Genomic DNA, 9,808 nt, shown 5'->3' on the forward strand with positions numbered 1-9,808 from the left:
GACTAGACTATAGACTAGACTATAGACTAGACTATAGACTAGACTATAGACTAGACTATAGTCTAGACTAAAGACTAGACTATAGACTAGACAATACACTGGATTATAGACTAGACAATACACTAGACTATAGAGTAGACTATACACTAGACTATAGACTAGACTATACACTAGACTATAGACTAGACTATATATTAGACAATAGACTAGACTATAAACTAGACTATAGGCTAGACTACAGACTAGACTATAGACTAGACTATAGACTAGATTATGGACTAGACTATAGACTAGACTTTGTACTAGACTATAAATTAGACTATAGACTGGACTATAGACTAGACTATAGAATAGTCTATAGACTAGACTTTAGACTAGACTATAGACAAGACTATAGACTAGACTTTGTACCAGACTATAAATTAGACTATAGACTGGACTATAGACTAGACTATAGATTAGGCTATAGAATAGTCTATAGGCTAGACTATAGACTAGCCAATAGACTAGACTATAGACTAGACTATATATTAAACTATTGACTAGACTATATACTAGACTAAAGACTAATTGACTTTGAACTAGACTTTAAACTGGACTAACATTTTCTCTTTATTTTTACTTAAAAAAAAACTAAAACTAAATTTTATATATTAAAATTCTCCACACAATCATAACCTCGTTGCTGTATTTTAAATGCTGCGACCTGATTGCCATATTCCACAGCCTGCTTTAAGTTTTTTTGTAAATTATTTAAAGCATAAATAACTGCAGCCACAAATGTATCACCAGCACCCAAAGAATCAACTATATTCTCGACTGGAACAGCAGGCAAAGAATTATATTCATTAGTAGCAACGTCTAAAACATCTGCACACTCTGAACCCCAGGGGCAAATAATCTGTTGTAAAGGCCAATTTTCTTCTGGTTCTATAGACTTTAAATCATTTATGATTTTCTGAGAATTATAAACAGCCTCTTTAGCCGTAGACCAGCCCATGTGGTGAGCTATATCTTTACCCACAAACACCACATCTGAACGCATGGCTAATATGTATAAATCTTTATTAAGCTTTTCTAATTCTATCGAAATTTTTATTCGTTTTTCTTTGTGTTTCTCATTGTGTTTTCTTATCATTTCAATCATTTCTTTAGTTTCATCGACATTACGTCCTTCAAAATGAATCCAGCTGTAGTCATGTAAATTTATTTTCTGAAATTCTTCATATTTTAAAATGGGAAATCCGGTATTTGCATGAACTATAGTGCGTGTACCTTTATTTTTTACTAGTAATACACTAGAAAAAGATGGATTCATTGCGGTTTTGGGACAGTTTTTTATTACTATATTTCTTTGTTTACAATCTTCGTAGAGAAATTGAAAAGCCGCTGCTGAAGAAGTCATTCCTAGGAATTCACATTTCGCTCCTAGTTTACTGAGAACAGTACAGTTGTTGGAGGCATTACCACCTCTTTGCCAATAGCCATCTAGGCAACGTTTATCGGTGTCTTCACGGGGATATTCAGCACATAAATGTATAATATCTAGAACACACATGCCCACGCATAGAACTCGTCGTTCCTCTGACATCTGGGGGAAGGGGGAGAAATAGGTTAAAAAAGGATTCAATTAGAAAATTGTATATTTTATGACTAGAATAACATCGAGAGAAAAACTGTAAGAACTTTACCCCGAATAAGACTGGCGACCTTCCTTGATTATAATTTCTTTAGACCTTTTCTATAGGTTCCTTTAATGCATATGTCTACTATTTTATTTACCTTTATGTACTTTTAAATCACCAGTGAATCACTTTTGCTCTCTCTTACTTTTCACCGCCCGGGTTTTAGTTTTGAACAGAATTATGAACAAGTTTAAATTTATTTTATTTAAATGTTTTATTTTTTTTACAAATGTTCACATTAAAAACTAGTTTCTTTTTTTTTGTATTTTCTATAATCTTATCAATAATTCTTTTTAATAAAAAATAACAAAAAACAATAATAAACAGCTGTTGACAACTTTTTTTAGTGAGCACTTGCTTGCTGATTCTCTTAAAACGCTCTTAATTTATTAGGTGAAAGCTAATGTAGTGTTACCAGCTTTGTAAAAGTACTTTTTGGAATTAAAATCGAAAACTAAGCTTATGGATTTCTTTTCTTAATTAATTACAAATACTATCTTAACAAAAGTTTAAAACAAAAATAAATGAATAATATAAGTTTCATATTACATTTGTTATTAACAGTTTCCTTTCGTTTAAAAGGTACTTTTTTCTATTAGATTTAAGTACTTTTTAAAGATCGTTACTTACCAACTCTGTTACACATTATATTTAAGCTTAAATTAAGCTGCTGTTAAAAGCTTTAAAACGAGCTTTTACAAAATAAATTCAAAAAATAGTTTATACTTAAGAAAAAGCTTAATTTGTTAAAAAACTTCTTCTGGGGAAATTACGTGTTTAAGTCTTGTCAAAAGTGAAGTCTAAAGACTTAAAACTAGACCTTCGACTAGACTTTAGTTTACAGTCTATAGTCTATCTATAATCTAGTCTTGCCTAGCCTAGTCTATAGTCTAGTCTATACTATAGTCTATAGTCCTACTACATAGTCGTAAGCTATGATATAGTCTAGTCTATAGTCTAGTCTATAGTCTAGTCTATAGTCTAGTCTATAGTCTAGTCTATAGTCTAGTCTATAGTCTAGTCTATAGTCTAGTCTATAGTCTAGTCTATAGTCTAGTCTATAGTCTAGTCTAGTCTATAGTCTAGTCTAGTCTATAGTCTAGTCTATAGTCTAGTCTATAGTCTAGTCTATAGTCTAGTCTATAGTCTAGTCTATAGTCTAGTCTATAGTCTAGTCTCTATTCTGGTCTATAGTCTAGTCTCTATTCTGGTCTATAGTCAAGTCTATAGTTTAGTCTAAAGTCTAGTTTATAGTATAGTCTATAGTCTAGTCTATAGTCGTGTTTACAGTCTAGTCTATAGTCAAGTCTTTGCTGAAGTATTTGATAATCCTTCCTTTTATAACCCTGCCTTTATTTCTTTTCTAGATCATGAAAAATCTCTTGGGCACTGAGTTGGGTTATCATTCCATGAAAATGATGTGTAATATTTTAAATGATCGTACTCTCGATGAAGATAATTTTCTGTTAAGAGGTGCAGTTTTTCATCTTAATATGAATATATTTGGTGCACCCATGGTATTCCAAGTGTCACCTCTCTTTTATGCATCTATGGTTCTAAACAGTTTTTTAAGGGTAAGTAATATAATGGAAGCATAAGCATAAATCTTGATTTATTTCCTTAATCCACAGGCTCTGGATAGTCGTCATGTTAGTGTCACTTATGAGGTTATAATTGGCATTTATATAGTAATAACTAAATATAAATCAGAATTACCCGAAATTATATGGGATCGTATATGTGATATAATGTCAGCCATTGTGGATAATATAGAATATTATGAGAGTTTCTCTACAACCACCGACAGTTTGTTGCAACTTAAAAATCATTTACATGAGAACATAACGTTCATTGAGAAACTATTGGAGGATGATAAAACTAAAATTCTGGCCAATTATGAACGTATTTATGATTTAATTGAACGCGTTGCAGAAAGTAGACCCGAATCTTCGGTATTACTTTTAATCGATTATAGATCTTCCAAGATAACAGCCACCCGACCAGAATGGTTGCTTTTACTTAATACTTTTGTACAACGTTTCTATAAAATGACAAATACACCCATACGTATTAAGGTTATACAGTCTCTGGTGAATATTATGGATTTAAATCGTTCCTGCTATGAAGAGGAAATTTTAGAACGTGTAGTTATTCCTTTATTTACCCACGTTTGCAATGAAACAGATGTCCAGCTACGCAGAGCAGTAGCTGATGCTTTAATTGATTTCACACGTCATTGTGATACCAAACGTTGTGGTGAATTATTGGATATTTTAGAAAAGATCATTAATCGTCCCTATGATATGCACAGACAATATGGTACCGATATTAAGACAGAACAAGAAATACAAGATGTTATAACAGCTGTTGATGGTTTAATTGAAGTTTTTGTTATCAAACTCTATCGTTTACCTTCATGTCATGCCATTAAAATATTCAATATATTAGTGGGTCATTTGGAGTTGCATTATCAATATCCAAAAGTTTTTGAACAAGTTAATATTGTGAGATATAAGGTATTTGGCTATAAGAACAGAGAAAATTTGTTATTATCTTTTAAATTATTATCTTTTTTTTGTTTCTACAAGATCTTTTGCTGGATGTTAAGGGCTCGTGCTAATGCCTCCTATCATATTGGTTATCCTGATCCTACCAATAATGATAACATCAAGTTTAGCTATTATTTGGGCATAGATTCTAATTTACCCGTCCATGATATAAGTCATCATCATCAACGTCATTCGATTATGTCGCAGTCTAATCATGATGTTGTTCCAAATGCTCATTTTACTACGATTTCGATAAAGAGAGCTTGTGAAACGATTGTCAAGTGTTTGGAAAAAGATAGAGGTGAGTAAAACTCTTAAAGTAGTGGGAAAAAAGCTTTAAAGCTAATTCTAAATAATGGTTTAAATTAGGGTTATAATGTTTACAAAATAAAGCTTTTATCGCAGATCAATATTTTGTCAAAATAAAGCTTAATGCTTATTACAGAATAAAGTAAAGGAAAAGATATAGTTGTAGATCAGAATATTGGAAAAAGTAAAGCTTTTATCGTATATCAGATTCTAATCAAATTAAAGCTTTCATTTGAAGTACGAATGTAGTCAAAATAAAGCTCTAATCTTAGATCAAAGTATACTTACAATAAAGCTTCGATAACAAATCAAAATTTTATAAAATTAAAGCTTTTAGCTCGGATCATATCACAATAAAACTGAAGCTTAAATTAGCAATCAGAATGTGTACAAAATGGAGCTAAAATAGTTCATCGAAATTTAGTCAAATTAATGCTTTAATCAAAATTCTAATAAAGCTTTATCAGAGCAGAATATAGTCAAAATAAAGCTTCAATTACAGATCAAAATGTGGTCCAAAAATTTAAGGCAGATGAAAATAATGCTTTAATCTCACATCAGAATGCAACTGGATAAAGATTCAATTTCAGATAAAAATTTAGTCAAAATAAAGCTTAATTCAAAGATCTTGATTTTGATCTTTAGTGTTAGATCAGAATTTATCAAAATCAAGCTTTAATCACAGATCAAAATCTATCTAAATTAAAGCTTTAATCGTATATCAAAAAGCTTCAATTACAAATGAGAACGTTGTCGAAATAAAGCTTTAATTGTAGATCAAAATCAAGCTTTAGTTGTATATCAGACTTTTATCAAAATAAAGCTTTAATTGTAGATCAAAATCAAGCTTTAGTTGTAGATCACTATTTGTCAAAATAAAGTTTTACCCGCAGATCAAAATGTTACAAAAATAAAGCTTTAATCGTACATCAAAATCTTTAATTGCTAATGAGAATGTTGCTGAAATAAAGCTTTAATCGTAGATCAAAATCAAGCTTTAGTTGTAGATCAGAAATTGTGAAACTAAAGCTTCAATCGTAGATCAAAATTCAATAGAAATAATGCTGAAATAAAGATTAAATCGCTCATCAGAATGTAATCGAAATAAAGCTTCAGTTTAGTATGAGAATAAAGTAGAAATAAAGCTTTAAACGTAGATCGACATCAAGATTTTGTTTATTATTATTCAAAATAAAGCTTTACTCGCAGATCACAATATATCTAAAATTAAGCTTCAATTGTACATCAAAATTTACTCAATATAAAGCTTGAATCGAAAACTAAAACGGTAATCAAAATAAAGCTTTAATAGCACATCATAATAGTTCATTATTATTCGTAATAAAGTTTTACTCGCAGATCAAAATGTATCCAAAATAAAGCATTAATTGTACATACAAATATACTTAATAAAATGCTTGAATCAAAGATTAAAACGGTAATCAAAATAAAGCTTTAATAGTAGATCATAACTTTGTTCAAAAAGCTTTATTCGAAAATCAGAAAATATACAAAATAAACCTTTAATCGCCAATCAAAATGTAAACAAATCTCGTCAAAATTTTTGCTTATATTGTAGATTAAAATTTTTTTGAATTTATCTTAATTTTACAGATTTTCAAATCTTCCAATTGGTCATCAAAGAACTTCCCAAAGTTATGCAAAATAAAGCTCTCATACAGGGCAATGATATCGAGTCTCTAGCTGCTGCACTCTTTAAAACTATATCCGAAAGTAATAAAGCTCTTCATGTTGTCTATAAATGCACCATAGATGAATTGAATTCTCTAGTTCTACCGGCCATAGCTGGTCTTGTTATCTATCATCAATATCTACAGCCCTCTAATCAATATAAAATCATAGAAGTTTTAAAAATGGGCATATCTAACATCGGCAGTGGTATTGCCACAATAGCTACTATTTGCATAAATACCATGACTACCATAATATTGGAAATGCCTGAGGCCTTAATGCGTAAGTTACCGGATATTTTGTTACAAATGTCGAAAATGTCTGATACACCTACAGTGGCTATACCGGTATTGGATTTTTTATCGAGTAAGTTTAATGAAATAAATTAGAGTTTAAAAAAATATTCTAAAGAGCATCTCTTTTTGCAGTACTCAGTCGTTTATCCAATGATTTGTGCACCAATTTTACTTCACGCCAATATATGTATGTTTTTGCCATCTCTTTGCCCTATACAAAACCACGACGTTATCATCATTATGTCGTTTCATTGGCTCATCATGTTATTGCCGGTTGGTTTTTGAAATGTAAACTGGAGTTGAGAAGAAATTGTGTTAATTATATAATCAATGTAAGAACTCTAGGGACAAGATTTTTAATAGTTTTATTGAATTTTATGTGATTTCTTACAGTCCATTCAATCCAATGCTAGTATGCTGTACGAGGACATTAATAATTTGACTCGCAATGTACAAATTCAAGATTTTCAAAGTTTAAATGAAGACTCTTCGAATCGTAAACGTAGTACTAGTTTAACCGAACGTGGTAGTCGTAATACAGCAGCTGCAACGGCTCGTAATCATTCGGAAATGCGTCCTTTGATGAATGAAGGTTTGAAATCGTTTCATGCTGAATTGGCTGAGACTTGTATTGATTTTTTGGCTCGTCATACATTTTCTCCATGTTCGGCTTTGCCGAAGAGGTAAGTAATATTTTGTGTAAATAAAACAATAGAATGATAAATGAAATGTGTAGTCGGTTTTGTCGTGAAGTTTTAGTTTAAACGTTTTAAACTTCCTTTCCTAGACTTCCCGCTGTGGAATATCTTCTTAAAGATGGTCACTCTCAAACCTGGTTGGTGGGCCATAATCTAGTAACTATAACCACCTCTGGTTGCCCCTCAGGTCCAACACGTAATGGTCTTTGCGATCGTTGCGCTCAGTTGGGTAAAGCTTATACCTTAAGTCCCAAAAACAGCACTGACACTAATCCCGGTACAACACCCATTTCACCGGAAATTAATCATACACAAGGTGCCCCAACCTATGAACATCGTTATACTAAAGTCTCTTTGCAGCACAGCAGTGGCAATGAGTCGGCTGGTAGCACAGATTTGACCTCATCCTCTTCTTCAACTTCACACACCACACAAAGACAAACTTCTAACAGTTCGACAGCTTCGCTAGAGGCTTTGTCGAGACGTGGTTCTAATCCAGAGGCTGGTAGTACAGATTTAGGTGTAGGCAGCACTGCGGGTGGGGTAGGAGGTGGAAGTTGTTCTTCTTTATTGGGCAATTCCTTGTCTTCCTCAAGCGTATGTGCCTCACCCATATGTGTGCGTTCCTGTACCGCCTGGGCGGAGATTTTAATAAGACGTCCTACTGGTAACATTTCCTGGATAACACGCATACAAAATCCTTTATCAAATGATTGTTTTGGCTATGATGTGCCCTTTAGTAGCATGGTTTCGCTATTCTTGCCCACCCAACATGGTGGAGTATTTGGTCCCGATTTCTTGCAACCAGAAAATTTGGAAGAGATTAATGCTGTGTCCAAAGAAATCAAGGAAACAGTACAGAATGAAAATCTTAAACATGAACTAAGTATGACAAAGTCTTTGGAAGAAAGACCTAAAACTGTATCCAAAGCTAGAGCCTTACAAAGACAAGAAGAAATATCTTCATCGGCCCAAGCTGTGGCTGGCACCCAAGCCATAGATATACCGAAATTGACAACAGCTGGAAAACGTGGTAAAGAAGCCTTATGCGGTAGTGTTAGTGATGGTGAGGCCGATGAGGAATACTTAGCCATTGAAGGTGGACAAATGCGTGCTAGGAAACCAGTGAGAAGGGTAAACTCCAGTCCAGAAATGTCTTCTAGTTGGCGCAATACTTTCCTAATGAATAAACCAGCGCCCTTATCACAAGAAACAGCTGGTGCTACAGAGCTAACAAACGACTTTGAATTGCCAACACAACATCAGCAGCAATCGCAACAACAAAAAAAGAAAAGTGTACAATACAGCAAGGTAAGCTGTGAGGCCATACCCGAAGAAATAGCCGGTTCCACACCGCCACAACAAAGCAACAAATCTGATGCAACACTTAAAGCACCCGAAACTTTAACATTACCTCCCAAACAACTATCGGCAGATGATGTTAGTCAAAAAACTGCCACAACACAGCCCTTGGTGCAACAATCTGCCTCAGCCACTTCATTGAAATCTACCGGTACTGGCGCACAAGGAGAAGAGAAAATAGTAGCCAAACCTCCTTTATCACCAGCACCACAACATTCACCACGCATGGAGAGACAACATGCTCCAGCCATTAAATCCACTTCGTTTGGCTATCATCAGGGACTAGCCAAATCCAGCAGTGGTGGCAACAACTCTAATATGTCCTCCTCTCAAGGAGGACCCAATCAAAATAATGATTACAACAATGGTGAAATGCGTGGCCGCTCCAAAACCATTTCCGTAGTAAGAGAAGTTAATAATGGTAAATCCCGACCACCCACTACTGCCTTCTCGCGTTTTGGTGCCACTAAACCACAACTAAATACCAAACTCTGTATGAATCCCAGTTTTGTGTTCATGCAGCTGTATCACACCGGACAAGTGCAGGTAACTGATGTGCCTATTAAAGTGCCACCAGAACAAATGAGTGCAGTTAACCTGCTGGATTTGGCACCACCCTTTGAAACCCATAATATAGGCGTTTTATATGTGGGTCAGGGTCAGTGCAATAATGTCGTGGAGATTTTACGCAACTCACATGGCAGTACCAGATATGTAGAATTCTTGCGTAGCATTGGCACTTTGGTTAGCTTGAAAGATGCCGCGCAAAATAATTTATTTGTAACTTTGGCTACTGATGGGGCGGATGGTAAATTTACCTATATATGGAAAGATGATATAGTTCAGGTAATTAGGAGCTAAGAAGTGGATTTGATTGATTGTTGATGTATTGAGAGTTTTGTATGTGGTTTTTGTTTTCGTTTAGGTTACCTTCCATGTGGCCACTTTAATGCCAACCAAACTGAACAGTGATCCCAATTGTAATGAGAAAAAGAAACACATTGGCAACGATTATGTTAATATAGTATACAACGAAAGTGGAGAAGAATATAATCTTAATACAATATCGGTAAGTTGAATGAAATCAAAACAAAAAATTTTTAGTTCTATTCTGTACTAGTTCTGTTCTAGTTCAGTTCTAGTTCTGTTCTAGTTCTGTTCTAGTTCTGTTCTAGTTCTGTTCTAGTTCTGTTCTAGTTCTGTTCTAGTTCTGTTCT

The 9,808-nt window shown here is 33.7% G+C and overlaps 2 protein-coding genes across 3 annotated transcripts; one reads left to right on the plus strand and one right to left on the minus strand.

Annotated features, from left to right (window-relative positions):
• Positions 1–594: 594 nt before the first annotated feature.
• LOC111686313 (ketohexokinase-like) lies at positions 595–1,969 on the minus strand. 2 transcript variants are annotated; one of them, XM_023448671.2, is made up of 2 exons: positions 1,783–1,969; positions 595–1,591 (listed from the first exon to the last, which is right to left on the minus strand). In XM_023448671.2, the coding sequence occupies exon 2, from the start codon at positions 1,589–1,591 to the stop codon at positions 647–649; it is 945 nt and encodes a 314-aa protein (XP_023304439.2). In that variant the 5' UTR covers positions 1,783–1,969; the 3' UTR covers positions 595–646. The 2 variants fall into 2 exon arrangements, with proteins under 2 accessions (XP_023304439.2, XP_046807900.1); XM_046951944.1 differs by having other exon boundaries at positions 1,692–1,969.
• Positions 1,970–3,055: 1,086 nt separating this feature from the next.
• On the plus strand, positions 3,056–9,669 carry LOC111686314 (tuberin). The gene is made up of 8 exons (XM_046951383.1): positions 3,056–3,259; positions 3,317–4,201; positions 4,274–4,535; positions 6,158–6,601; positions 6,664–6,863; positions 6,925–7,214; positions 7,319–9,437; positions 9,517–9,669. Exons 1-8 carry the CDS (start codon positions 3,056–3,058, stop codon positions 9,667–9,669), a joined length of 4,557 nt encoding a protein of 1,518 aa, XP_046807339.1.
• Positions 9,670–9,808: the final 139 nt, after the last annotated feature.

This window comes from Lucilia cuprina, chromosome 5, assembly GCF_022045245.1.
Source record: "Lucilia cuprina isolate Lc7/37 chromosome 5, ASM2204524v1, whole genome shotgun sequence".
Lineage (NCBI taxonomy): Eukaryota > Metazoa > Arthropoda > Insecta > Diptera > Calliphoridae > Lucilia > Lucilia cuprina.

Bases quoted from the DNA above. Each gene is read 5' to 3' on its own strand.
- LOC111686313 (XM_023448671.2), bottom strand. From the start codon at position 1,591: ATGTCAGAGGAACGACGAGTTCTATGCGTGGGCATGTGTGTTCTAGAT.
- LOC111686314 (XM_046951383.1), top strand. From the start codon at position 3,056: ATGAAAAATCTCTTGGGCACTGAGTTGGGTTATCATTCCATGAAAATG. The intron at 3,260-3,316 runs GTAAGTAATATA...CTTAATCCACAG, and splicing joins TTCTAAACAGTTTTTTAAGG to GCTCTGGATAGTCGTCATGT. The intron at 6,602-6,663 runs GTAAGTTTAATG...CTCTTTTTGCAG, and splicing joins GGTATTGGATTTTTTATCGA to TACTCAGTCGTTTATCCAAT.